Source organism: Sesamum indicum, linkage group LG4, assembly GCF_026168435.1.
Source record: "Sesamum indicum cultivar Baizhima isolate 11 linkage group LG4, ASM2616843v1, whole genome shotgun sequence".
In the NCBI taxonomy this organism is placed as follows: Eukaryota; Viridiplantae; Streptophyta; class Magnoliopsida; order Lamiales; family Pedaliaceae; genus Sesamum; species Sesamum indicum.
The window spans coordinates 14214373-14241373 of record NC_142660.1 but is presented as its reverse complement, the minus strand read 5'-3'; the positions used below and the strand labels follow the sequence as shown (position 1 = coordinate 14241373).

General features: G+C 36.3%; 8 protein-coding genes across 9 annotated transcripts; 5 read left to right on the top strand and 3 right to left on the bottom strand.

Moving 5' to 3' along the window:
• Positions 1 to 4090, bottom strand: LOC105160651 (Transducin/WD40 repeat-like superfamily protein). The gene is made up of 6 exons (XM_088879313.1): positions 3577 to 4090; positions 2490 to 2978; positions 1461 to 1682; positions 1313 to 1385; positions 699 to 809; positions 1 to 541 (listed from the first exon to the last, which is right to left on the bottom strand). The coding sequence occupies exons 1-6, from the start codon at positions 3691 to 3693 to the stop codon at positions 174 to 176; spliced, it is 1380 nt and encodes a 459-aa protein (XP_088735439.1). The 5' UTR covers positions 3694 to 4090; the 3' UTR covers positions 1 to 173.
• Positions 4091 to 5216: 1126 nt separating this feature from the next.
• LOC105160650 (H/ACA ribonucleoprotein complex subunit 2-like protein) lies at positions 5217 to 6965 on the bottom strand. Its single transcript, XM_011078129.3, has 4 exons — positions 6745 to 6965; positions 6574 to 6643; positions 5969 to 6074; positions 5217 to 5472 (listed from the first exon to the last, which is right to left on the bottom strand). The coding sequence occupies exons 1-4, from the start codon at positions 6878 to 6880 to the stop codon at positions 5311 to 5313; spliced, it is 474 nt and encodes a 157-aa protein (XP_011076431.1). The 5' UTR covers positions 6881 to 6965; the 3' UTR covers positions 5217 to 5310.
• An 842-nt stretch (positions 6966 to 7807) lies between these two features.
• On the top strand, positions 7808 to 12298 carry LOC105160649 (uncharacterized). Of its 2 annotated transcripts, XM_011078126.3 has the most exons (8): positions 7809 to 8079; positions 8199 to 8379; positions 9154 to 9367; positions 9685 to 9851; positions 10115 to 10230; positions 10546 to 10606; positions 11694 to 11742; positions 11957 to 12298. In XM_011078126.3, the coding sequence occupies exons 2-8, from the start codon at positions 8212 to 8214 to the stop codon at positions 12031 to 12033; spliced, it is 852 nt and encodes a 283-aa protein (XP_011076428.1). In that variant the 5' UTR covers positions 7809 to 8079; positions 8199 to 8211; the 3' UTR covers positions 12034 to 12298. The 2 variants fall into 2 exon arrangements, 1 of the variants encoding a protein (XP_011076428.1); XR_016065069.1 differs by lacking the exon at positions 11957 to 12298 and having other exon boundaries at positions 7808 to 8079; positions 10115 to 10250; positions 11694 to 11748.
• A 779-nt stretch (positions 12299 to 13077) lies between these two features.
• LOC105160743 (F-box protein At5g07610-like) lies at positions 13078 to 14899 on the top strand (the record flags this gene model as incomplete). The annotated part of the gene is made up of 3 exons (XM_088880106.1): positions 13078 to 13395; positions 14087 to 14364; positions 14434 to 14899. Coding segments are annotated over 3 exons (1062 nt in total), but the record flags the coding sequence as incomplete, so codon positions are not given.
• A 981-nt stretch (positions 14900 to 15880) lies between these two features.
• LOC105160742 (F-box protein At5g07610) lies at positions 15881 to 17506 on the top strand. The gene has a single exon (XM_011078222.2). It carries the CDS (start codon positions 16190 to 16192, stop codon positions 17354 to 17356), a length of 1167 nt encoding a protein of 388 aa, XP_011076524.1. The 5' UTR covers positions 15881 to 16189; the 3' UTR covers positions 17357 to 17506.
• A 449-nt stretch (positions 17507 to 17955) lies between these two features.
• On the bottom strand, positions 17956 to 19155 carry LOC105160648 (uncharacterized). The gene is made up of 2 exons (XM_011078125.3): positions 18807 to 19155; positions 17956 to 18250 (listed from the first exon to the last, which is right to left on the bottom strand). Exons 1-2 carry the CDS (start codon positions 19015 to 19017, stop codon positions 18117 to 18119), a joined length of 345 nt encoding a protein of 114 aa, XP_011076427.1. The 5' UTR covers positions 19018 to 19155; the 3' UTR covers positions 17956 to 18116.
• A 145-nt stretch (positions 19156 to 19300) lies between these two features.
• Positions 19301 to 21568, top strand: LOC105160741 (F-box protein At5g07610-like). Its single transcript, XM_011078220.3, has 2 exons — positions 19301 to 19884; positions 20009 to 21568. The coding sequence occupies exon 2, from the start codon at positions 20567 to 20569 to the stop codon at positions 21320 to 21322; it is 756 nt and encodes a 251-aa protein (XP_011076522.2). The 5' UTR covers positions 19301 to 19884; positions 20009 to 20566; the 3' UTR covers positions 21323 to 21568.
• Positions 21569 to 22463: 895 nt separating this feature from the next.
• Positions 22464 to 25637, top strand: LOC105160647 (acid phosphatase 1). The gene is made up of 3 exons (XM_011078123.3): positions 22464 to 23156; positions 23824 to 24033; positions 25295 to 25637. The coding sequence occupies exons 1-3, from the start codon at positions 22735 to 22737 to the stop codon at positions 25470 to 25472; spliced, it is 810 nt and encodes a 269-aa protein (XP_011076425.1). The 5' UTR covers positions 22464 to 22734; the 3' UTR covers positions 25473 to 25637.
• Positions 25638 to 27001: the final 1364 nt, after the last annotated feature.

Here is a 27001-nt window from a genome sequence, read left to right as displayed (position 1 = left end):
TTTTCCAAGAAAGGAGAAGAGTCCAAGTGTAAATTAATACGCAATTTACAGACGGGGTTAGGCTGTTTCTCAGTGTCAAATCAGTTGGAGTACAAGAATCCAGTTTGATGAGAAATGTTAGGACCCTTCAACATTTTGATTGCAGACGTGTTCCAGCTGGAGTTCGAACGTCGTTAATCCTCGGAGCTGTAATCGCTTGATTCTTGCAATAGAGGCACAGCTGCGCAACAGAATGACTCCTTGTCTTTGAGAAGAAGACAGCTCCCATCTGAGTTCCACTTCAGATCGAAGATGGAGAAGTTAGGAAACGGGGCGTTAATGCAGTAAGCACCGGATGGTGTCCACATGTATAGATTTGTGCTTCCGGTGCATAGGACTAGTCGGGGGCATGTTGGATCCCAAGCTGCAGCTCGAACGGGATCCTTTTGTATCAAGATGGCTGCAAGCTCGAGATGTTGCACGTCCCATATCCAAAGGACCGCTGGCATGCTGTCATTGCGTGTGCATATATATTGGCTGTCATTGCTCCATGACATGAGGCCTGAAATTAAGATAGTCACCAGTGAAAAATGCAGCATTATACTTTGTTTTAAACAGAAGTCAGTGTACAGGATCATCAACTCTAAACTATGAAGTTGAGCAAATGATATTCTTGCGTGCTATTTTGTGATTATCGACTGAAATGAACTCTGCCTCACCAATTCCTTGTTTGGGGTTTGGTTTATCTGCCTGAGGCTTCTGAGAAGGAAGAGTGATTGGCACTTCCATGAGATCGTATCTGACTTGAATGTATGTCTCGGCAGCATTATCTGTAGGGAAATTATGACCAGGAAACAATTAGATAGTTCTGAGAGGAACGTGACAGAATAAGAGAATGTGCAAGTTGCAACATGCAGAATGCGCTCAAAGTTTCCGACAAGGTTGCGTTCTTTGTTTATTCCAGTTGAGAAGAATTTATTCTAGAAACTTTGGATCTACGATCAGTTCTTAAGAGAAAATTTCTGTCAGAAAATTGTGAATTGACAACTTGTGCTAGAACCTCCGAGTGTACTAGCTTATGGGACAAAGGACTTCCAGTAAAACAGCGCCTCATTCATTAGATTAACTTCGGTCGTAGCTGTTAACTGATGTGAAACTAGTGCATCCAAACCTAGCAATAATTCAAAGCTCAAGACACAAATGACTTGTTTTCCCAGTTTTTGAGTTAATAACCACTAATTTAAGTCAGATTTCCATCAAAGAACAAATACAAGCAGAAATACATTATCGTCAGCATGATATACTGATGATCAAATTATTTAGGAGAGCTCACCAGCATTCCTTTTAGCAAATTCATCACTCAGTGACAATTCCGACACATCAAGCTGCAATGGCTCGTCTACTTCCTGAATGGACGGAAAAGGATTGGAAACAAGTTGCGAAGAGTATGTAAGCATCAGCTAAATAAATGATTTTCCTACCTTGAAAACAGCAGCTGCACAAGGACCACGAACAGTAGATAGATGAGTAAATTCTGCAAATACTTTCCACGTCAAGTGATTCAAAACACGTATCATTTGGTCATAGCTTCCCACAGCTAAGAACTGGCTACAGGGTGACCAAGAAACACTTTTTACTCCTAATCCGCTCTCGTATGCTTGATACTTAGATAAACACCGGCCATCCGGAGAATATATCAGAACCTACACCAAACCGCATGGTATGTAAACAGTTTAATGATGGTAACTAACAAATTCAAGCATGAATATAGGGGACCAAGGACTTAAGAGCAATAAAGATAAACCTAACCAATTTTTTATTCGATCATGTGTCAATAGTACCAAACACCATTTCAAAAGAGGAAAAGCAGTCCACCACTAAACAATTAAGAATGTATAAACTTTTCTGAGAGTTAAAATAACAACAATATCCAACCCTTCCAGATATAAAAAGCAACAAAAGTGAAATAACTTTAAAAATACCGACTTGTACCAAGTGTGATCATTCAAAACATAGTTGACTCAATATTTTTTGGCCAAGAAACTCAAAAGGAAACAGAACCACAGGAAGGAAAACTAAAACAGATAGTTCGGTTTATCCTTTTTAACTGTATGATGTCTATTCACAGATTTTTGTTATACATGCAACTTAGAACAAATATGACAGTAACTAATCTTATATTCCATTCACAATTGAGCATGAGAATTTAGTGATACTGTTTCCACCAATTACAAGTGCTTCCAGTTTTATACATCAATGCAGCGACATGGTTGGAAATGCTAGAGATATGGTTTTACAAGACTGGTGTTGCATATGAACAGAGAAATATATAAGTATCATGTTATAGGGGATGACAAAAGAAAACCAGAATTCAATTCAATGAAATTTAGATCAGACAAACTGTAAAGCTCATTATCATGGAAAATATGATAATGACAAGCTACAGTATAAATGGATGTTAAGTTATTTCAACTATAAAACAAAACCAAGCAGTAGCACCACTCACACACCTTATATTCCAAAGGAGAATCCCAGATAACTATGGCACTGTCATCAGGTGACCATTGAATATCAGACAAATCCAATGTATCAACAGCGAAAACCCCCATAATCTCCCAGGTATAACAAGAAAGCAGATTAACATAGTCTTTGCAATCACGTCTTGTGCATATTGCAGCAAACTTGCCATCCTTAGTAAATGAAACTCCCTTAGAGCCATGTTTTGGCCATTGCACATGTATGCACGCGGTGTTCAACAGTGACCAAACTGTTAACCGCAGTTGAAACTCAGAAGTGGTTAGTATGTGGCGACTATCAGGGCTCCACCTCGCATAGGAAATACCCGCAGGACCCTCATCTATTTTGCATGTCCATTCTGGCTGTGCTAACGACCATGCTTGTATCATAGGCCTCTTAAATAGGCCACAAAGTATGTACTCAGAATCAAGGGCCCATTCAATGTAAGTTATTTTGTCCAAGCAAGAGAACAATTGTACTACCTGCAAAGCAAATCACACATAATAACATAAATTAAAATCTAAAACCCAAATAACACTCAATGTAGCATGAAGAGTGTCCGCCTTTCGTTGGGCATTCATCCTATTGTGATTCTTTGCATTGGAAGAAGGCCTTTCTACTGCACTGAATCATCACATCAAATGTTCACCGTTTCATCAACCAGTTTCAAGCAACAGTGTTCATGAGTTCCTCAGAGTCTCCAGAAAGAAATTAAACGCTAGATCAAACCCTCTTTCTAGACAATCTTTCAATTCTTGGTAATTACAACAACCTCAATATTCTAATTTCAAACATCCAAACTAGCAAGTAGCAAACAAGAATTGGATTAAAATGTGCAGAGCTAGTAAATCCGAGTAAATAAACGTCAGGGCTATGGGGCAAATAATTTAACAGCCATTCAAATCTAGCATAACAGAATAGGATACCTCATTGTGCCAAAGCAGAGCTCTTTGAATTTCAAATCACATCGAGAAATTGACAACATCATCAAAAACCCAAATCAAAATTCCAAATGCACCACTCCACCGAACTACAAAACCAATCACCCACAAACATAATAAAACCAAAAGGCGCATGTACCTTGAGTGTGAGAACATCGCGAATGACAAGGCGATAATCCACAGCAACTGCCAAAAACCTCGCATTAGGCGAAAACGCACAGGGACCCGTCTGCTTATACGTTTCAGTGAACTCCATTTCACCACCAAGAAACGATCTTTTCTACAAAAACAAACAACTGCTCGCCTCTTCCGCACAGAATTACAGCCAACATTGACTCCGCGACTGGATCCGCAAATGGGTTCTACAGATCCGTGGAGGGTCTCATGGGGGCCCGGTAAAAGGGTCAGACAGATTCAAATTTTAAGAAACAGCAGTCAACAAATTGCAGGAGAATGAAAGAGCAGAGTTGATTCTTTATGCGACAGACAGTCAAAATGTTTTCAACAGAGCGCAGGGAGTGGGAGAGCCTCGGTTTATATATATATATATATATATATGCGGGGGCATGTAAACCTGCTTTTCAGGATTACAATTCTTGAACTGCTCACCCTCTCACTCAACTTCCTAGTTGAGATTTAGCATTTTGGCATGAAAGATAAGTTTGATAGAAATCAAGAAAGAGACATTTTTGTTATCTTTGGTCGGAGAGAAAATGTCACATATGATATTATTATTTTTCAATTTTCATATTTGAAGTTATATATTGAACAAGTTATATAGTACCATGTCTATGTCATTTATATTATTATATATAAAAATTGAATAAGATTATTTTAATATGTTCAATGCTTTGAATTATTTTCTTTTTCTTTTTTTTTTCTTCTTTCTATCACCAATTCAAGTGTATTTTATTTGAAGACTGATTTTAGTTAAATATTTAAATTATTTTACTCATTGCCACACACAGCCGTTCAAATATGACATAAATATTATATTGATATATATTTTTTTTAAAAATTAAAAACTATATATTCAAATTAAATTTCAACTTAAAAGTGAAATGCATACCCATCACGCTTTAATGTGGCTCCACATATGTCACGAATGTGTAAAAGAAAATATTTCACCCTCTCAACATTCTGTAATTTTAAATGGAAAATTTGGAACTAAGGTGAAAGCAATTTCCGTGATCTTTCACTTCCACCTGTCTTTTTTTTAATAGTATGCAATATATTCCATCATTTAACATTCACATTTAAAAACTAATTTAATACAACGATAATTCAAATTAACAAACTCATCTAAATGAGATAAGAAACAAAAAACTACTATAATAATAGACATACACTACCATAATAGTAGACATATATTAACATCTACAGAACTCAAACTCATAATATTTTGATTGTAAATTTTAACATTATCAATCAAGCAATACCTCCTTGACATTTCCAACCAATCTCAAATTACACCGAATTGCTGTTATGTTTCTTTTATCAAGGTGGTGGTTTGAAAGATGTGTACAAAATTAACAGTGCAAGATTCTACTCAAGAAGAAACGTGGGCTGCAGCAACTGCTGTCCAGCCTTAAGATTAAGTCAGTCTTCACACGCTTTTATCAATTTTCCTGTGATGAAAATAACGAGATAACATCTAAATTCCTATAGCAGTTACCCCATCAAGAAACTTATACCTCATTCTTCGATTTTTCAAACACACTAACTACCCTGAGACACAATCATCAACCTTCATGGCAATATATGTTCCAAGAGGAAGGAGCAGTGCAAGAGAAAGATGCATTAGCTCAAAAGAGGTTTACAAGCCCAAGAGATGTAATTTGGAATACAAACTTCATCGTGCAATGCCTCCTTGTCAAAACATTGAGTTAGCCAGTTCGGATAATTCTGATGCAACCTCGTTATAGTCTCCTTTCAGCTTTTCTTGTTCCTCCTGGCCAAGTTCCCCTTTGGTGGGCTTAGTCAGCACCAAAACACAGCAAGTCGGCCTCTTTGTGGCTCCGGCATTAGCAAGGTCCTGAAACAGAGCAGATTATCATGTCGTTAGATTCCAGATTTCAGTTTCTTCCAATATGGATTGTTTCATCTAAGAATATAGAACAAAAGACACATGTCGCTGGATTGCAGAAGGGGCAAACAATGCCATTGATCTTGTTAATGGTTCCCTTATACAAATTTCTAACAGCAATATTAACAGAAGGATGCCGGCTGTTTAGATTTTTTGGGTGGCCAGACCCATTTGATGCAACTTCCAATAACACAACCAATTATCCAAACCAAAAATCATACCGAATCATTCAAGAAATCAGCTTTCAAAATTTCCCAAATCAAGTAGTGGTGAATGAGGAAACAAAACTAAGAAAGATGAAGATGCTATGAGATGCAACTGTTTAGTTATTTCAGAGTTCAGCTGCATCTAAATGAGCACATTTTGCTCATGAACATGAAAACAATATTACAGAATAACACTTAGAATCATTAAATATCAAAAAGCAGTGAAGAAAACAACTTACTTCCTTTGACGGTACGTAGACGTATGGAATGTTAGCTTCTTCACATAAGATTGGAACATGAGTGATGACATCTATAGGTGATATGTTCCCTGCTATAACACATAACCTGCAATCATCATGAATTAGGACACCATACGGAAGTTCAACGAGTTATATACAAAAAAAAAAAAGAACTATGCAAGCCTCTTTCATAATCAGACAAGTAGGGTGGTGGTTATCCAACTTGTTGGCACGTCACTGGAGCTTAATCAATGTTCCCAAACAAGTAAAGAGAACTAATTATGATCCAATTATCAAGTCTTGCTTCTAGGCTGCCAAACATGGCACACCTCTTAAACCAATGTTTAAGCCGCCATCATGCCAAATACCTATGAAATCAATTGTTTTTCTTTCTTCTGAAATCATTACAACTTAAGAACCAAACTCTATTCCAACAAAAAGAATGAACAAAGAGAACACCCATCCATAGCTATACAACAAAACGCATTTTAGCGTATAGTTGGTAAGCATAACTGATAACAAGGTTCAACATTTATGCACCAAATCGGGTGTCATCAGTAATCAAATGTGAACAAAATACAAGTACAATCACATGAAAATTTTACCCTTTGTTCCCGCGGCGAATGCTCTTAACCACCTCCTTAACCCCCCTCTTCAAGCACTTCTGCTCCGCAGCTGAAATTGACGACAAACAGCAAAAAATAAATCAAGAAAAATTGAAATACAATAAGCCCATCTGCATATTTGCTCAAAATCATAAGCGTGTAAATAGTGACCTCGACGAACAAGCTTGAGGGTGCGTTTGCAGAGCTTTTTTCCGGCGAGTGGTTTGGCAATGGGGGCGAGAGCCAACATTTTTTTCTTCTCCCTCTCTTTCTGCGCTGTTCTTTCAATCTCGCTGTCGCTTCCCATCGCTTCTATGTTGGTAGGAAAGAAGCAGAGCACAGAGAAGATAGTGAAGGTTTTGGGGATGGGGATTAGGGTTTTAGGCAAGTAGGTTAAAATGAACTAAAATTGGACGTACAATACCAAAAACACCCATCATTTATTATAATTATAATTATTTTTTATTATTTAAAAATTATAAATACCTTTTGTGATTAAAAGTCATCTAAAAAATACACTCTGACTTTCATGAGAGGTACTTATTAAACAATCTTGAATTTTAAAAGGTATTTATAATTTTGAAACAATCGATATTTATGATTATAGCAAATTTTAAAAAATCTTGTTGTAATTTATTTAATTTTTTAAATAGGGTGAGTTTGACCCATTTTTTGAATAGTTAATTTAACTATAAAAGAATATTATTTTTTGGACAAACGCTTTGTCCTAAAATTTATTATAATTATTGTTGTTTGAAAAATTACAAATACTCTCTAAAATTAATAACTGTTTAATAAATACCCCTTATAACAGTTTATCAATAGGGATATTTGTTAAACGATCTTTAATTCTATAGCGACAATTATAATTTTTCAAACAAGAAATAAGTATTTGTAATTATAACAAATTCTATGAAAACTCATTGAAATTTATCTTATTCTTGATTAATAGGTTTTGATATAATTAATTTTATAAAATAGTGATTGATTAAAAAAAATTATTTATATTTTAAAAAAATGAGGGTTATTTTTTCTGAAAACCCAAATTTTAATTATATCTTTGTCTGTCAAAACATTTCTATAATTATGACCGTTCAAATGGAAAAAATCAGGGAAATTGTATTTTTGTCCGATAGAAAGAATTGTATTTTTTATCCCATAATAAATGAATTTTTTATACTTTATGGGGGTAAAAAAAAAGGCAATATAATGTCGTGCTTGGGACCAAAACTACATTTTTTCACCAAAGATTGGGGAAAAAAACCCAAAAAAAAAAAAAAAAAGAGGTACCAATTTTGTAGAGTTGTTCTTGTTTGAGTTTTACGAGTAGGGTTGAACTAATCTTCAAAACCTCAATTCCCTTTACCATGTTACTGAAAGAAAATGCTGCTACCACATAGATGCTGAGTTGAATCCCCTCAATTTAACGTACGCATTTCCTTTGTCCTCTTAGCATCATCGGATTCTTCAAGGTGCCGGTTTCCACCTGGCCCGCGCGCAGGCATAGTATGTTTGTGGTGTTATATCACGTTTTTAGTTGAAATCTCTGATGATTTCTTTAAGGGATGTTCTGAAATTAATCCGATTTTGTTGGGATTTTTTCTCCCTTTTCCGAACTCTTGCAGAAATTCAAGCAAAATGTCTCCAAGGTGGAGCAGAATTTTCAGCCATATTAGCAGGATTAGTAATCTGCAAAGGAGTTCTGAATTGGTGCGGGGGGATTTATCTGTTTTTCCGTTGCGGAACTATGCTAAGGTTGCGGCTGCTGTGGAGCCAAATTTTAAAAGTGATACTAATAAACCAGAGGTATGGGAATTTCAAAACTTATCAATTGTTCTTGTAATGATCTGCAGAAACTTTGTCAAAAGTTTGTATCTTTAAGTGTGTTTTCTTTGTAGGAAAGGTCCTAGGTTCAAGACCAGGTCTCCCCACCCCCATCTCTGTAAATAGAAAAAAAGTGCGGTATCTTTTTATCAGACGATTGGAGCAATCCATTGTTGTTAGGCTTGGATCTACAGAAACTCCTGCTTGGTGGGGGTGGAGGGTTTGCCAAATTTTGGGTAAGAAATGAGTCTTGTGGCAAATTATCATGATATAGTGTTTAAAGAGATTCAAAATGTCTACATTGTGTAATATAAAATCTACAATGACATAGTAATAATAAGGTGGATGGATAAATTGCATCTATCTTATGATTGTATCAAAGCTTTGTGTCTGTTCTTGATTTTGAATTATGAGCTGGCCTGGGCTGCAATTGGACATCATAGAATTGCTACAGATAGTGTAAAAAAGCTTCATGCTTTGAGCGTAAAACTGATAAATGTACTAATTCAATGTACTACTGCTCTTTGTTCTAAAGTCTATGGTAATATAGACAATTTGTCACCGTGGTAGTGCCAGATATTGCCACATTATCACAGAAAGATTTGTGCCTGGGGGATGGTGAACTGCTGTATTATATTGTCGAATGAGAGTAATAAGCATCTGATAAGTTGGTTAGATGTTAATTCATGTACTCTTGTAAGCTTCATGCTGTTCGATTTTCCTAATCAGATTCATGAAGAAACGCTTACTCTCCAGGTGAATCTTAACAAGATGTTTTGGTCCAAGCCATGTTCATTGGCATTAGCAACTGATTCGCCAAATAGAATTGAAGACCCACAATATGAAGGCGTCAAACGATTTATCCTAAAGTTGATGCTATTCTACAGCAAGCAGAGCCAGTTCATCCGTTGGGCCAATGCTATTTACCACCGTGTAATATACCAAGTTGATAGACCTGCTATATATGATGGTTAGTTTTTCCTTGCTTTGTGTCTCTTTCATGATTTGTGGGCAGATGAGATTCATTCCACTGCATTGTGTTCCCTTTTTCTCTTGTTACCGATTTTAAATTTCATGGACAAATAGAACTGACCCTTGAGAAATGTTGGAAGGGATGTCTGATATCAAAAGTTTCTGATCAGAGTGGTATATTGTGTTTGGGATCTCATTCATCTGACTTAGATTTTTCCCCCATATATGAACCACAAAGCAATGTTCTGCACCTCTTCTGCTGTCTCAGTGTTCTTGTGTAAGTTTAAACGGAGTTTTGTCTTATTTGATGTGCAGTGTTTAGCTTGGAGCAGACATTTAAAACAACATTTTCCTTGCTTGTACTCCACATGTGGCTTTGCCTACGTCGTTTAAAGGAAGAGGGCAAGGAAGGTGTTGAGCTGGGGCAATACTTATATGAGATATATAATCATGACCTGGAATTGAGGGTGTCTAAGGCTGGGGTGAGTTATCTTTATTGCTTGTAAAGCTGCTGTTGTTCTCTTTTAGTTTTCTAGTACTTCATCTTCAAGTCTGAAGGTCGCACTTATGATCATTATGATAAGTGATCACCATCTTGAAGATTTTTGTTGGCTCTCCGAAGGCAAACAGTTGAGTTATATGATGGAACCAAGTCTATGTGCGGACCATAATCTATCGTCAAGTTACTTATCTGCTACCGTTGTTTGTAAGCTCTGCTCTTTTCATTCTCTTTTTAGAAGTGCAGGTAAATTTACTGCTATCTAAATGGATGAAAGAATTGGAGAAGATTTTTTATGGAAATATTGTTGCTTATGATGCGGCCATGGGGAAACAGGATGACCTTCAAAATGTCATTTGGAGGTATGGAATTGCCAGAAAATGTAAGATGTGTTGGTTTGGCATGCTTTTTCTCACCTGTTAGAATTTGCTGAAGAAATTATTAATAGCAGGCTAGTTTTTGGAAGTTAAACTATCAGTTTGATACTTTTTAATATGTTACATGAAAACACTGTGGGTTATTCCTCATGAATGTATAGTCCCTCAGTATTAGTAATTTTGCATCTTATTTTGACAGCAATGGGGGGAAGTTTCAGTTAAGCACTTGATGGTTAAAGATTATGTATGTATCAGTCGTATTGATGTTTCTAATGCTTTTCATGTTTTTCTGCACGTTAGGAATGTATTCTCTGATGATGGTGCATCAAAACCAAGTGAAGGTGCCTTACTTCCAGTCCAGGCAAGTTCTTATCTTCTTATGCTGCATAGACTGGCTTAACATAACTATTTGCTTTTTTTTTTTTTTTTGAAACGAATAAAACTATTTGCTTAAATATATAATTTATATGTGGTGTGAGGTGCAGCGGAAGGGTATTATGATTCTCTTGAAAACTATTTCCTTAGCATAAAGGTCGGAAAAAAGAAGTTACCTAAAACATGTTTTTTGGCAGAAAAGATGCTCAACGTTCAAATTGATAATAACAAATTCAGTTTAGATGATATGTGTTATTTTTTAACTTTTGGATCCCTTGGCAAATTTAATGGTATAATTAGGTGACTATCTTATGTCTAGTCTTTATTTCAGGGTGCATTTGGGTGCCTTTTACAACTCAATGATTGCCTGTTATTTCATTCCTTAAGACTCGTTTCAAATTCCCAATCATGGAATTTAGGCTTTCATTTTCCACATGAATTGGGTCAGAAGAAAAAATGAGCAAAAATACTAAATTTCATGCAGAATAGTAACAAGTTCTTGAGAGTTTCATTACTCATTTCTGATTTAGTTTTAGACATGGGCTAACTAAACCAAGTTTCCAAAAATTATGATTTATTTAAGCATTGAAGATTCTCCTGATTTGAAAAGATTTCTATTTATGTTCACAGAATTTTCCATACAAACAAACGATTGGAAAATTTATCCTTCCTCATTTTGTCTTCTTTCTTACCCTTTTCCCTAGAACCAGATGAGCGAGAAAGTTAATGGAGGTGATGTCATAGGATTGAAGTCCTTTTAACCTCGAGTCCTCAGAGATATTTCAATTGCTATAAGTGCAACATATGTTGCACTATGTTGATTAATTGATTAGAGTAGGTGATACCAATCATGAAGTTTTCACATATGTTGCGTTGTCCTATATTACTTGGCAATGCGAAAAGAATTACTTCTGTGTAATCCCAAGATGTGATGATATCTCTTTTTCACCTTACGCACCAATATTTGCTTTTTCTGTAAATAGTTCTTTCATTTCCCCGAACCTTAATTCAATTCCATTGCATCAGAGATTATATAAATAACAGCAACCCTGCTCATAACTTGTTATTTCCAGGCACTGACAAGGTATATTCGTCGGGAAGCAAGTTGTCTGTCATTAACAGGTAAGGATAGTGCTCCTACATTTGTATCAACGTTAGAAGCAGAAGAATCTAGCTACAGTTGGGCTTTCAAATTTTTGTCTCACCTAAAATCGAAAAAAGCACTTGACTTGGAAACGATTAATATTTCATTAATTTCCGAAGTGAGTGATCTGGTGCAAACCAAAATCTGCTTCCAATAACAACTTAACTTGACAATCCAGTTAATTTCGTGCAGATAAAGAAGCCATATTTTCAGGCAACTTCATGTTCACATCATTGGAGGATACAGGTCCTGATACGCCAAAAAAGTAGCGACAAAGTGCAATTCCAAGGATGATATAGTAATGATTATCAAATACGCCTCAATTTCCGTCATTAGTGTCCGTTGTCTTTAACAATGATACAATATAAGAGGATCTCAATAATGCGTTTTCCCTCGAATGAATGTCAACCCAGGTGAATCTTGGAAATGCTTTTAGCAGTTAGAGATAATTATGTGATTAGATACATTTTATTATCAGTTATGTGATGGACATTGACTAAGTCTATTTCATAATAGAGTTGAAATGGTTTGTAAGTTTTTGTGTTGGCTCTACTTTAAATGGAGAATCACAATTTCTTCGTAATTCGAGTAGTGTAAAAGGTTTATCAAAGATATTATTTATTCTATATTTTGCATGAAGTAGAGTGAAATTTGTTTCCGAAGTCATCAACTATTCCCTCCTCAAACAATTTTTTAATCCAAATTAGATTTGATCAAATCAAACTAATTATAGAACAAGTGTAATACATTATTTATATGATTTTTCATTTTTCTTAAACTACACTCCCACAACAGGTATATTTCTATCATATAATTAATTCAAGTGCGATAAAAAACTTGGTTTGGTTAAGAATTTCTACATTTCTCAAATAGTCACTTTAAAAGGTATTTAAAAGTCTTTGATCTATCATGATGAGCCCTAGTTTAAATGATGAAGTTGAGGATTTATGACTAGAGGCCATGTTCAAGTTCTATGTATATGTGAGTATTTGTCTGTTTTAATAGTAGTTGTTGGTTTATTTTTATAATAGCAATTGTTAGTCTATTTTTATAATAATTATTGATTAGTTATACATATTTGATATTGTTAATTGACATATATTAATAATTAAAAACGAAAAAGAAAAAGTCTACATTCACAACTCTTAAACCCTAACGAAACTCATCATCGATCTTTCGTTGTTTTCTACGCAACCCAATTCAGCGAAACAAACAAAAAGGGAAAATAAAAATGTAAAGAATAAATGGTTTGATTAGCAATTTGCCCTCATCCCACGTTTTCTTCCTGTTTTAACTCTTGGACTGTTGAATAATTGAAGGTAACTTTTCTTAATCTGGGCTGCTCCCTCGATTATCAGTTCTCACCGCAATCCCATTGTTTACATGTGGCTGTTGAGATCACTGTAGCAACATCAGCTGAGGTTGTAGGTTCAGTTGATGACCTTTTGATACAAATCTTGCTACCATTACCTGTAAAATCACTGATGCGGTTCAATCTAGTATCCAAAGACTGGAGATCTTTAATCACTAGCATTATTGCAGAAATAATACACAAAGATATACAAGATATTAATAAGAAATTACATCAACATAAAGCAGTGGAAATAATCGATCAAACGAACGCTCAGAGGGCCAGATCCATTTCTTAGGCTTTACTGACCATCACTAAGATCGGCAGCCTTAAGATAAAACCCACGGTTGCACACGATTTTGGCACAAAGCCTTTATCACAAAGGCTATAAACCTCGATCACACAGATCTTCTCAGCACACGGTCACTGAGACCTTCAATCTCTCTATTTCACAAAGATTTGCACTGAGCTTATTGAAATAGTTTACTGTTCTAAAATAGGAGAAGGAGTCTCCTATTTATAGGGCCGAGAGAAGAGATGGAGATGGAAGATAAGGATCACCTTCCATAAAGCATCAACTTGGTTATGGAAGGAGACCATCGTTGCAAGAGCAAAGTGAATCACAGAGAGGGAATAGAGATATGTGAGATATGAGGGTTAGATAGAAAATAAGTAACCAAGTCGGGTCGGGACGGGTCGAGTTGTGGGTCGGTGGTCGTGGGCTTGGGCCAAAACCATTGCCATCCAAGTGGGTGTATTGGGCCTCCCTATTTTCGATCCTGGGCCATAAATTTTCCAACAATCGTTTTTCCCTTTTGCGCAACACGGGCCTTAAACCTGCAGTGGGATTGTTCTTTCGTGGCCGCAAGTTCACTGATTTTGAGTACATTCATTTAGGTGCAAGAAATCAGACAAAGGGCCCGTTCAGGGAATTAAGGTTTCCTGATGACCCTTTTCCACTCTGGATTCAGCAGTCTTGTAATGGATTACTTCTGTGTTGTAGCTCTGAGAAACGTAGAAGTTATCCTATACGTAGATGCTCTGTGTATAATCCGACTACGAACTCTTATACCAAACTTCCTAGACCAGGTGTTGTGAATGAAGTTCCAAGAATTGTGTGTGGAGTATACTTGGCTTTTGATCATGCCATGTATCCCTTTTACAAAGTTGTTTGTGTTAGAGACTCGGAGTTGGCTGGCGAGCTTTTCCAGATTGAGGTATACTCGTCCGAGTCTGGTGCTTGGAGGGTGTATGGCGAACTTTTCGATTCCTCAGCCAGTTTTCGGCATGGGGTTTACTGAATGGCTCACTGGATTAGTGAGGAGCCTGAAGAGATTTTGTATTTCAATCTTGACAAAAAAACATTTGGGACGATCTTGTGGCCTGGTGCAGTGGATGGCTCTGGCTATCCCTATGGGAGAAATGTTGGTTATTTTGGGGAGTCTTGTGATCATTTGCATATTATTGTAAGTTATGATACTGAAACAGCGTTTGATGTTTATGAGATGAAGAGGGATTACTCGGAATGGTTTGTGAAGTATCGAGTTGATAGGACTGTAGTGGCTGCTGCTTTTCCTCAGATGCATTATGGGGATTTCTCTGTGTTTGCTCTGGTTCGGGCCGAGGAGGAATGTTGGTTCTTGCTTTTACGGACTCCTAGTAAGGTTGTACGTGTCAATCTTGACTGCTATACTTTTGAGGAGATTTTTCATTCTCGGGATGCTTTGTTTAGACCTTCCTTACCGCATGCTTTCGAATACATTGAATCCCTTGCCTGTGTTTGATGTGTTCTTTTCAGATGCAACTTTACCTGATTCCATCCATGGATGCAAATTCATCGAACTTCTATTCTGGATCTCATGTAATGGACCACAATCTAATTTCGATTGTCTGTATCATACCTTGACTTTCTTGAATCGTTCTTAGGCATTTCCAGCATTGCACAATAGTCATATCTGTCAATCCAAAACACACAACCCTTTGAAGCTTTCAGGCTTGAATTTGCTGCTTCATATCTGTCATTCCAGAATTTGAACTAGTTACCACCAAGAAGAAGGCGCGGATTCTCATATTTCGTAAACGAAGAACTGGATCACCATGCTACCTCTAACTAGACAAAGAAACAGGGTGACCAAGGAGAAAAAACCAGATTCTTGTGCTGATTATGTTTTACATTATGCTTCCTTCTGATCTTGCCCTTGCCGTGATGCTTCCTTTTGGACATCATATGCTGAATATTCATGGAACAACAATGAAAAAATAAGAAGTTCGACCTCAACAAAGATACGAATCCCGTTTGCCCTCCACTTGCTGCATTCTTGGATTAATATAAAATGCAATTTACTCTTGTGTTAATGAAAATGTTTAAAATACCCGTATTGTATAGACTATGTTGTCTATCTTCTTCCAAATTCATAAAGCAAAATGGTAAATATGTATAAGAGCTATCGAGAATCATGATACGTGAAGCCTTTGAGTAAACTATCAGAAAATTTTTATTTAAATTAATTACATAGCAAGTATAATATAATTATTATATAATTAATTACTTTTTTGAATCATGGTAAATTATATAATAAATATATTACACTTAAATGTATAACTGATTTAAGTCTGGTTAAATCCAATCCGAGAAAAATTTCCCGAAAACCACCACATTACTTCAATTGTGATACCTCAGTTTCCAAAGTCATTACCTATGCTCAACTCTCCAGTGGTAGTCGCTTTTTTAAACGTATTTAAAAGTATTGGTCCGTTGTACATTGTACCCACTCTTTAGTCTTTTCTTTTTCTCCACTACATACAAAAGACTAATCATGACGGCTAATCAAGAAAGTAATCTTTCTGGTAAAGCCAAATGAAATTCATCACCAATCTTTCATAACCTCGTCCAATTTACCCCTTCTCCCTTGTTTTCTCCGCACCCAATTCATCACGAGAAAAAGTAAATTGTTTGATTAGCAATCCACCCTCATCCCACGTTTTATTTCTGTTTCACTCTGCAGCGTTGAATAATTGAAGGTAAGTTTGCTTGTTAGTCGTCTGCAGTTTTCCCGGAATCCCATAGTCCACATATGGCTATTAAGTTCACTGCAGCAACATCAGCTGAGGTTATAGGTTCAGTCGATGACCTCTTGCTACAAATCTTGCTATGGTTACCTGTAAAATCGCTGATGCGGTTCAAGCTAGTATCCAAACACTGGAAATCTTTAATCATGGGGCGTCATTTTTCCCTTCTGCGCTATACGGGCCCTAGCCCTGCAGTGGGATTGTTCTGTCCTGGCCGGAAGATCTCTGTTTTTAAGTACGTTCATTTAGGTGCAGCAAATCAGACAAAGCCCCTGTTCAGGGAATTAAGGTTTCCTGATGACCCTTTCTCATTCTGGATTCAGCAGTCTTGTAATGGATTATTTCTGTGTTGTAGCTCTGGGAATCTTGTTTGTAGGCGTATTAGATCTCCTGTACGGAGATGCTACGTGTATAATCCGACTACAGGCTGTTACACCAAACTTCCAAGACCAGGTGTTGTGAATGAAGTTCCAAGAATTGTGCATGGAGTAAACTTGGCTTTTGATCATGTTATGGCTCCCTTTTACAAAGTTGTTTGTGTTAGAGGGTCGGAGTTTGCCCGCGAGCTTTTCCAGGTTGAGGTATACTCGTCTGAGTCCGGTGCTTGGAGGGTGTCAGGCGAACCTTTCAGTTCCACAGCCAGTTTTGAGTATGGGGTTTACTGGAATGGCTCAGTTCATTGGATCAGTCATATGCCTAAAGAGCTTTTGTATTTCAATCTCGACAAAGAGAGGTTGGGGAAGACGTCGTTGCCTGGTATAAGGGACGGTAATGGGATGAGAAATGTTGGTTATTTTGGGGAGTCTTGTGATCATTTGCATATCATTGAAAGTCATGATTATGAAATAGTGTTTGATGTTTATGAGATGAAGAGGGATTACTCGGAATGGTTTGTGAAGTACCGAGTTGATCTCACAGTTGTTACTGCTGCTTTCCCTGAGATAGCTTATATGAATCCATTGATAAACAGAACTTGCTATGCTTTCTCTGTTTTTTCTCTGGTTCGGGCCGAGGAGGAAAGTTCGTTCTTGGTTTTGCTGACTCCTCGTAAGGTTGTGCGACTCAGTCTTGACTGCAATATTGTGGAGGAGATTTGTGATTCTGCGGATACTTGGTTTGAATCTTTCTTGCCGCATGCTTTCGAATACATTGAATCCCTTGCCTGTGTTTGATGTGTTCTTGTCATGGAAAATATGTGTTGTAATTAGGTTCAGCTAAAGCTTTTACGTTTCTATGTAAGAGATAGAGATTAATTAACTAAAGTTTGTATTAGCATCAGAACGTGATTGTTCAGCAGTAAATATTACTTGGTTTTCTGTTAATTCTCCCCTAATTCTATTGGATTGCAATCCATTGAAATTCTATTTTGGATCTCAGGTTGTCAAATTCATATCAATGTAATTAATGTGATTTGCTCAACAATCTAATTTAGGTTGTTTCTATCACACCTCAGCCTTCCTGAATCATTCTTGGGCTTTTTCCACATTGCCCAATGTTATATTTTCATGGTATCAATCTCAGTATCAATCCTGCAACTGGCAATTTGTGCAATTGCTCATTGCCATTCAAATTGCTGTTTTAGCTGTTCAATCCAAAACAAACAAACCATTGCTTTCAGGCTTAAATTTGCTGCTTCAAAACTGTCATTCCAGAATTTAAAATGTCACCAGAGTCCACAACTTAAACAAGTTACCACAAAGAAGAATTTGCATAGTTCAGCAAAAACAAAAAAAAAAAAAATCAAATAAAGAAATAGCAAGCGCACTTCAGATTTTCATCAAGCTGCAGTTAGATTAATTTTTATATCATTTCCCAAATAAAACTAGCATCTCAAAATTTCTCATTTCTCGTAAACGAAGAACTAGATCACCTAGAACTACACAAAGAAACAGGGTAACCAAGGAGAAAAAACACATTCTTGTGCTGATTAAGTTATACATTATGCTTCTTTCTGATCTTGCCCTTGCCATGATGCTTCCTTTTGGCCATCTTGATCTTCTTCTTCAGCTTCTTTCCGATAGGCTTCAAGGCTTTCAAGCTTTGATTGCCATCAGCCATTTCCACATCTGCAAACCAGTACCAAGATTCAATACCATTAACAACAAATGCCAGAAATAAGGGCAAAACAAGACCAACTTCATCAAGGCAGCAATGAGGTATATACAAACAATCCCAACACATGCTACCGTGTGCAGAGAGAAATTTTTCCATGACATTTTTAAGTATAAGCTGTTTTAACATCACCAGATACTTGTAACTCTGAGAAACATTATCAAAGTCCAGGATTTTAACAGCATATGAATAACTAAACCTTGGAAGTGTCATGGGAAATCCCACGACATAACCTTATGAGTTCATTGTCCACCATCAAATGGTCAGTAACAGATTATATAAAATTTTGGCCCAAAAGTTCCCATGGAAGGAAGGAGAAAAAGCACAAAATCTCGAAAGACCTAAAACTTGGAAACTGAGTATAGCAAAAAAGCTCGCAAATCAAGATAATAATATACCAACATCAATAACAAATCAATATCAGCAGCATAGGATAAAAGCGAAAAAATCAAACAAAAGCGCGAAAAACCAGAAGAAACGAGAGGCTAAAAGAGAAAGAAAGAATTATACCCATGCCGTCGTCGTTAGCTGAAGTAGTGGCGGCAGCGACGAAATCCATGGCGGCGGAGGGAGCGGACTTGACAGGAAGCTTGGACGCGGCGAGGGCAGCCTCCTGGGCTGCAAGCTTGGCGGCCTCTTTCTTCTCGTAAATGGGCTCCACTAGCTCTCTCCTTATGGCCCTCAACCGCTTCTCCCTCTTCGATCTCATTGATTTCGCCATAGTTTCTTCGTGGCTTTGTCGAAATTGTCTTCTTCAATTCGTCGGCGACTGATGATATCAAAGAGTTCGCTGCGTACACAGAGCGAGGCACGGCTCTATTTAGGGTTTTTGCTTTCAGGTTTCTACCAACCCAAGCGCCTAATGTCTAATGATTTATTTCCATCTCTTATATATAAAATATATACTTAATATATTCAATATAAATAGGGGCTCTGCAATTTGCATTAAAAATACATTATAATTATTAAGAAAAAAAAAATATTTTACGTCCCGAACTATACCATTTTTTATATTTTACTATCTAATAGTTTTTTTCTTCTTTGGCTTGCAAATTACCATCTATCTCCATATGTTAGTATAAAATTCATACGATAAGTTAAAACTAAAAGAAATTAGTTACATAAAATATAAAAATAATTGAGTACACTTATAAATACGAGACATGACTGTAAATCTGTGATCAAATAATACAAACATAAACATAATGAGTTGATCATAACGCAACTCCTCTCCAAGTATGCTCTCAAAATACTTCATGGCTGAAAATATAAAGAAAACCATAATTTGAATGTCAAATCAGAATTTACCCTTAAATATACCATCCTTATATCCAACTGAAGCTAAAGAGAAAGTAGGACAAAATTATGGACTGAAAACAATAAATATACCAAAAATTGGATATACAAGATCAGTATTTACACCTGGGGTTTATACTTCTTGGAGAGGGGTTTATGATTGCACAAAGAATTTGAAAAATTAAATTGACCGTGAGCCAGTCCAGACTCGGACACGCATAATAGTACCCAAATTGAATACGCGTTCCTCCAATTAAACCACTCTGATCCCTGTCTGCAAGCTGCTTGCGAGGTAAATAATGCCCTTCAACGCTCTTTGGTTCTGTTTCAAAATGGGGATTTGCTCTTGTATGTTGTTGTGATGTAGAGTCTTTTTTTTTTTTTTTTGGTTTAATTTTCTTGAATGCTTCTTTCAGGCTGGAATCCGTAATTCATCTGTTAAGGTGTGAATGTTGTTTATTTGAAGCCCCTTTTTGGATGTGAATGCCCATTGTCTTCTGTCTGGTGGATGAGTGCTTGAGGGAAAAACGGACATGGTCGACGAATCATTCTCTGTGTCTGACTTTTCATTGGCTGATAAAGTTGCTTCTATTGATTATATCTTGACGAAAATCTTTGAATGTCTTCCTTTGAGATCATTAGTCCGCTTTGAAGCCTTTTCTAAACACTGGTTTTCTTTGATCACTGATCCACAATTCTCCCCTCTCCTTAAGCCAAGATACGCCTCTGGCCTTTTCTTGCTTCCATCTATACTTCAGGACGAACCGTTCAGCTGCGAAGTCGATTTTCTGCCTCTCAGATGGTGTAAATTCTCAAACTCCTCCTTTCAAGAGGCTGAGATCAGTTTGTGAGTCCACAGACGTGAAAATCTTGCATTCTTGCAACAGTTTGCTGTTATGTTCTAGTCCTCGGGCCAGTGGAGGGGATACTGACTATTTCGTTTGCAATCCAACAACCAAGAAAATCATTGTATTATGTCGGCCTGCATACGGATTATGGAGAGGCATCTTTATCTGGCGTATGATCCATTGAAATCTCCTGATTACAAAGTAATATATGTATGGAGATTTGCTGGTGATCTTCTCTATAAAATACTGATATATTCGTCTGAGACACGTGTGTGGAGACTTTCCAAATCTGATGAATACTTCTACTACTCAAGTAAAGCACATTTTGACAGGGGTGCCTACTGGAACGGAGCAGTTCATTGGCACTGTGATACTGATAATTGGTTGTATTTCAACATCGATAAGGAAAAGCTTAATATCATGCCGCCTCCTGTGAAATTGGAAGATGGTTTGCTCAAGAGGCCTTTTGTGTATTTTGGTGAATCTGGTGGCCATTTGCATGTGGTCGAGGACTATAGCCAAGCTGTGGCTTTGTACATTTATGAGATGGAAATAGATTACTCGGGGTGGTACAAGAAACGCGAGGTTAGGCTCGATGCTATTCCAGCTGCATTGCCGGAGACAACAAAATTAAGATATCCTACGGAGGAGGGTATCACTTTACTCTCAGTCATTTGTCGAGAAAGTGATGAAGATTGGTTTTTGGTTCTGCAGGTACATGGATGTATAGTTCAGTATAGTCTCGGCTGCGAGGCCTCTTGGGTGCAAGTTCATTTTGATTTCGATCATAATGTTTATGGGGGTGGCCTGAGAAGCTGGGGATGGTATGATGCATTTCAGTATACTCTGAGCTGCTTTTCTCATTTCATCCTCTGTTCTTGAGTTAGAACGGACTGATATTGGCTTGTACTGAAGCACTGAAATTTGGAAGGTGTAATAAATTCGAACAAGAGTCTGGTGGGGACACTTCAATGATTTGAGATTCGAGATTTTATTGTAGAGATATCTGATTAAAAATTCATTGGGAGTGTGTGTAAGTAGGTGCGAGCGCGGCTAAAAAAAAAAAAATTGAACATGTTTTATAGTGAATTTTGCCTTTGTAATTCACCTTTGCATTATTCCACATAAATGAACAAAATATTTCATGAATATGGGGATTTTACTTCTTAAAATTCACATAATTACTGAAAATCCATAAAGTGGTGTCGAATATAATAAATGTAGGAAATATTAGACTAATCTGTCGGATTTTCTATTTTAATTTTAGATAATTATTTAAAATACATAAAATGTTATTGATTACAGATCTCGAAAATATTATGCGATTTAGAAAATTCTAGTTTTTTGTAATTAGTAAAAGCCCATGAAATGGTATTTTCTTTTTCTTTCTTTTCTCTATATATATAAAAGAATGCTTTCCACTAGATCATCCATGAAATGGTATTGGTGTGTGTAAATACACGCATAGAATACACTTCAAATTTAAGAAATTCAGACTCATTCACACGGCTTTCGACTCCAAAACAACAATTAGTTCTATTGCAATCTTACGAAAAATCACGTTTTTGGTACATATATAGTAGATGTTTTTCAATTTAATTCTATTTATTATAATTTTTTATATTGTATTTCATAAACTAAAAATTTTCTTAATATACAAGTCATTACTTATATTTTTTGTCCATTAATTGATAAAAAAGTATACATAAAAATTAAAATTTAAAAAATTAAACTTATTAAATACAATATAAGAAAAATATTTTAAAAAAACCATTATCTAAATCACATATGACTTTGAAATAATGAATGAAAAAGGAATCTTGTTTTCCTTGGGAAAAGACATGAACTATGGCCTAACCAACTTAACGCCCACACCCTCTCAACCAATCCTATTGCCTGGTCCACAACATTTCAGACCTTTAACAGTGCACCCACACCCATACCCCCCACCGACCACCCCACCCCCTCCACACACACACACACACACACACACATATATATATATATATATATACATTTGCATTTGTGTGTGTGTGTCCAATGCATTGACTCCATTACTTAACGCAGACGCCATTGTCGTGACCCGCATCCCAAATCCAAGCTATAACAACCGAAAGAATCGAAAAGAGGGAACTGTTGGAGGGGTTCGTTTCCTATTCACATAAAGAAAAGCATTTCTTGAGAAAATTGAAACCCCACCAAGAATTCATTCCTTTCCTCCTTCTGTCCCTCCGTTGTTCAACATATAAAACAAACAATCTTGGGATTGGGAACAATTTCATCATTGGTCTGCCATGAATCCTTTGGAAAGAATTTTCCTTTTGTTGTCCATTTTGCCCTTTGCCTGTTTTTCTCAAGAGATTTCTCATCCTGATGCCTTCCCTGGGGCTATAATACTTCAATTACCAGAAAGAAATGAAGCCCAGTTGAAGAAATTGACTCTGGAGGAAGCCCATTTACAGTGCACAAGTTGGAGGGTTGCTGTGGAGGCCAACAATTTGAGCCCATGGAAGACAATACCGGAGGATTGTGCTGATTATGTCAAAGAATATATGACTGGGAATGTTTATGAGTTTGATCTTCAAAGGGTTTATAATGAAGCTGGAATATATGCAAGAAGTGTCAATTTGAATGGAGATGGGAAAGATGCTTGGATTTTTGATGTGGATGAGACTCTGCTTTCCAATCTTCCCTATTATGCTGAACATGGCTATGGGTATGTGATAATCTTTCAGTTTTTCCAAGATTTTGATGTAGTTCTAAGTAAAGGTGTAATTTTGATTAGAAATGCCTATTTCAGTAATTTAAGTTGAAAAGTTTTCATGTTGTTGGAGAAGACTGTAGGAAGCTTGATTGCTCCTTTTCATTGTCATTTGGATTAGGATTTTACCTTGTTAGAAGTTCTACTTTATATGTCTTTGCTAATTTTCTGACATTTCATTAATGATTCAATGTTGTTGGAGCTGTAACATGAACTCTGAATTTGAGGGTTGTTCCTGTTTGTTACTTTTGGTTTTGGTAATCATCATTTGGATTAGGATTTTACCTTGTTAGAAGTTCTAGTTTATATGTTCTTGCTAATTTTCTGACATTCCATTAATGATTCAATGTTGTTGGAGTTGTAACACGAACTCTGAATTCGAGGGTTGTTCCTGTTTGTTACTCTTGGTTTTGGTAAGGTTACTGACATGGAGTATATATGTTTATCCTTTTGCATTTCTCTAGATATTTTCTTTCCCAAGGTATATGAAGTTTTGTGATTGGAATTTTGGTATATGGGAGTATGATTCTTCGGGTGGGGGGTTAATATCAGTCTGGTTAACATAATAATTATTGCACTGATAACGGGTTCGATCTGATGCGTTGTTTTCTTGGTAATCTAGCTTGGAGATGTTTAATAGTACGAAATTTGATCAATGGGTGGAGACGGGAACGGCACCTGCTGTAGAGTCTAGTCTGAAGCTTTATGAGGAGGTTTTAAGCTTGGGATTCAAGGTTATCTTGTTGACTGGTAGAAGTGAACGGCACCGTGGTATTACTGTCGAGAATTTGTTGAGAGCTGGATTTCGGGAATGGGACAAGCTCATACTCAGGTGAGTGTTCTGCCTTTTTCTCAACACATGTACTATGGAATATCTTGTTCGTTAACTTTGATTGAGTAAGTAGCTTCATTTTCACTCTCTGCCTCATTTAACTAAAGGTCTCTTTTTAGAACAAAAATATTACATTGCCAGCATGCTTTTTGCCGATTGTATAAACATTAGGCAACAGGTAGTGTTCATCCTAAACATTGCAAAACTCAACAAATGGTACAGAAGTTAGGATCAAATGAGACAGTGAAATGATGATGATGAGGAAATAGCAAACACCTTAAATTCTGCTAGAACACCTTAAGTTATCTACATTTGCTTTCCTTATTGTTATCTAATTTGAGGACAACTATCTGCTGTTCTTTAGGCTCACACTATTCACTTATAGTTATTTCAGAAACATCAAATGTTGTTCATTTGTATCGACACAAGTGAGTTTTCTCAATGATGCTCTGTTACAAGATTCTACATAAGCATTTTAATTCGTTCTTTTGGTTGCGGCTACATGGCTTCCAAGTGAACTTTAAGGACTAGAAAGAATAGCAATTAGGTTTCATCAAACTCTGGTTGTTGGTTTTCTAGGTTCAGGAGTGATAAGGAAGAAACATATGAGTTTGATGGTCCTCTATTATGTTTGATCGTACCATGTTTGATTAGGTTAGTTATGGCCCTCAACTTTTGTCTTCTCTTCTGATCATTACCTGATTCCTCTACTCTATTGCTCCGAAAGAAGCCAAACAAAGAAAAGGAACTGAAAGAGAGTGACCTCGGGTTTAGTTTTCTCCTGAATTTCTTGTTCCTTCTTTTACATGTATCCAACATTCTAATTCTCGTCTAACAAGAATCTTTGTGCCGTGTCTCCAACATAATCCCATTGTCCGTTAGTACATATATATATTATACGACATGTGCCTATTGCCAATTGACGATTGCGATTGCCAGCATGTGAGCCTTTAAACTGCAGCTACTTAGTTTTGCTTCATTAATTTGTTCATCAAATAAAGCTACTGCATTTAGTGTTTCATGTGGACATTTCAACTTTTTCTTCGCTGTTTGGGACCCAAATTAGTGCCGTTGTCTTTTGTTAGACAATAGGTGTCTTTGTCGAGGGCATTCCGTCGTGGAAATCAAGTTAAGAACTTTCAAACTTTTACATCCTTAGTAACTTGACTTTGTCCTATGTCCAAATCCATACAAACCTTGGATGCTTTCGCATTTACAGCTAAAAACATCGACTAAATCTATGTCGACCCAATTTGTGCAGGTCGTCTGAGGATCACGGAAAGACAGCAACAGTGTACAAGTCTGATAAGAGGAATGAGCTCGTTGAAGAGGGTTACCGAATCCTGGGCAACTCTGGAGACCAGTGGAGTGATTTATTGGGTTCTTCCATGTCAAAACGTTCGTTCAAGCTGCCGAATCCAATGTACTACATTCCTTGACCGGACAAGCTCGTCATGGATTCTTTCTGGTTGGAATATTGAAATAACAAAACCTGTATATATATATGACTGAACAGGACATTCATTCTTATGAACATTACAAGAAATAGGAATTACGAAAGATTCATACTATGTCTAATTCTAGTTTCTTGTTATATTGTCTCATTGTCTCTGTCACGTATTAATATTTTGGTAGTATACATTTTATCTCCGCATTTGCTCTGAGATTTTTATGCTCAATATCACATGGATCAACGCGAACGATGCCTGACTTAATTGCGGAAGTCGAGGCTCCAGAATTATTAAGTTCAAAAGTTCAAATTCTACCTATTCTACTTAAATAGTAGTTATTTCTCTATTATAATTAATTATAAATATTTAATATTAATAATTGGTATATTATAATTGTAACAACTTCAATCAAAATTAAATAAAATAAAAAAAACAAATCAATATAAAAACAGACATACACCTATATTCACCAGATTGGATCAAACAACCTACAAAAGTAGGGCACTGCTCAGCAACCGAATTTCAAATTGGTCAAACCAAATTTCGACAGTCACACAAAAATCATTAAATTGAGTTAGGTAAGTTGCTCCAAAAAATTAAATATATTTTATAAATAATTGAGAATTTGAAAATTATTAAACTTTTCCAGACAGAAAAAGCACCAGCGAGGAAACATTGCCACAATGTTAATTTAAAAAAAGAAATAGGACAATGATGAAAAATAATTATTTGAGATTGATAGCAACTTTGAATGCTTCCAAAAGCACAGTAATAATTCTAAAATAACTTTTAAAATAAAGTTCATTATCATCCACAAAATTCAATTTGAATGCTTAGTCAAATAAAATTATACTTTTTATTTAAACTATAGAGTATAATTTATTCAAAAATATTTATGCAACTATGAAAAATCATGTAATTTAATTTTGTATTGCAGCAAATTAGATATTCAGGTAAATTTTTTCCTTTTCTTTTTCCATTGTCTCTCATTTTTACCTTTTTTTTGTCTCTTAATAATTTCTCATAACCTTTTACCTTTTCAATTGAAAAAAAAGTTTGTTATAATAGTATATCGTATAATTATACACTTAAACGTGATGATGTTGGGATGGATATAACTGGTCCTTCTATAGTGTATACACTTCAGGATCTCTATGTGCCTCAACCGCCTCAAAATTACTATGTGCCTCAACCGTCATAAGATGATTGGTCTCAATCGGCTCTATATATGCCCAAGCATGCATAAGCTTATTCTTCACATGCCGATCTTGACCTTGACATTAATCAACCATATGCACCAAGATATAACATTTCGCCAATTTCATTCTCATCATTTAGTACATATCGTGATAATGTGGAGTCAAATTCTGCAACATCATCAAGTCGGTGGCACATTAATTCCGGTGATGATTATAATGATGACCACAATGAGTCAATACAAAAGATGAGCGAGGAAATAAGAAGACCTCGGCATCAATGACACAGACGCAATTGTGGAACGGACGAACATTTTAAAT

Excerpts from the sequence above, each read along its gene's own strand:
- LOC105160742 (XM_011078222.2), top strand. The coding sequence starts at position 16,190 with ATGGCTATTAAGTTCACTGCAGCAACATCAGCTGAGGTTATAGGTTCA.
- LOC105160741 (XM_011078220.3), top strand. The coding sequence starts at position 20,567 with ATGTCGGCCTGCATACGGATTATGGAGAGGCATCTTTATCTGGCGTAT.
- LOC105160651 (XM_088879313.1), bottom strand. The coding sequence starts at position 3,693 with ATGGAGTTCACTGAAACGTATAAGCAGACGGGTCCCTGTGCGTTTTCG. Across the intron at positions 2,979-3,576 it reads GCGATGTTCTCACACTCAAG|GTAGTACAATTGTTCTCTTG; the intron begins GTACATGCGCCT and ends TTTGCTTTGCAG. Across the intron at positions 542-698 it reads AAACCCCAAACAAGGAATTG|GCCTCATGTCATGGAGCAAT; the intron begins GTGAGGCAGAGT and ends TCTTAATTTCAG.
- LOC105160648 (XM_011078125.3), bottom strand. The coding sequence starts at position 19,017 with ATGGCGAAATCAATGAGATCGAAGAGGGAGAAGCGGTTGAGGGCCATA. Across the intron at positions 18,251-18,806 it reads AGCTAACGACGACGGCATGG|ATGTGGAAATGGCTGATGGC; the intron begins GTATAATTCTTT and ends ACTGGTTTGCAG.
- LOC105160649 (XM_011078126.3), top strand. The coding sequence starts at position 8,212 with ATGTCTCCAAGGTGGAGCAGAATTTTCAGCCATATTAGCAGGATTAGT. Across the intron at positions 10,231-10,545 it reads CTTCAAAATGTCATTTGGAG|GAATGTATTCTCTGATGATG; the intron begins GTATGGAATTGC and ends TCTGCACGTTAG. Across the intron at positions 11,743-11,956 it reads AAGTTGTCTGTCATTAACAG|ATAAAGAAGCCATATTTTCA; the intron begins GTAAGGATAGTG and ends AATTTCGTGCAG.
- LOC105160650 (XM_011078129.3), bottom strand. The coding sequence starts at position 6,880 with ATGGGAAGCGACAGCGAGATTGAAAGAACAGCGCAGAAAGAGAGGGAG. Across the intron at positions 6,644-6,744 it reads CCTCAAGCTTGTTCGTCGAG|CTGCGGAGCAGAAGTGCTTG; the intron begins GTCACTATTTAC and ends CGTCAATTTCAG. Across the intron at positions 6,075-6,573 it reads ATTCGCCGCGGGAACAAAGG|GTTATGTGTTATAGCAGGGA; the intron begins GTAAAATTTTCA and ends TGATGATTGCAG.
- LOC105160647 (XM_011078123.3), top strand. The coding sequence starts at position 22,735 with ATGAATCCTTTGGAAAGAATTTTCCTTTTGTTGTCCATTTTGCCCTTT. Across the intron at positions 23,157-23,823 it reads TATGCTGAACATGGCTATGG|CTTGGAGATGTTTAATAGTA; the intron begins GTATGTGATAAT and ends TTGGTAATCTAG. Across the intron at positions 24,034-25,294 it reads TGGGACAAGCTCATACTCAG|GTCGTCTGAGGATCACGGAA; the intron begins GTGAGTGTTCTG and ends CAATTTGTGCAG.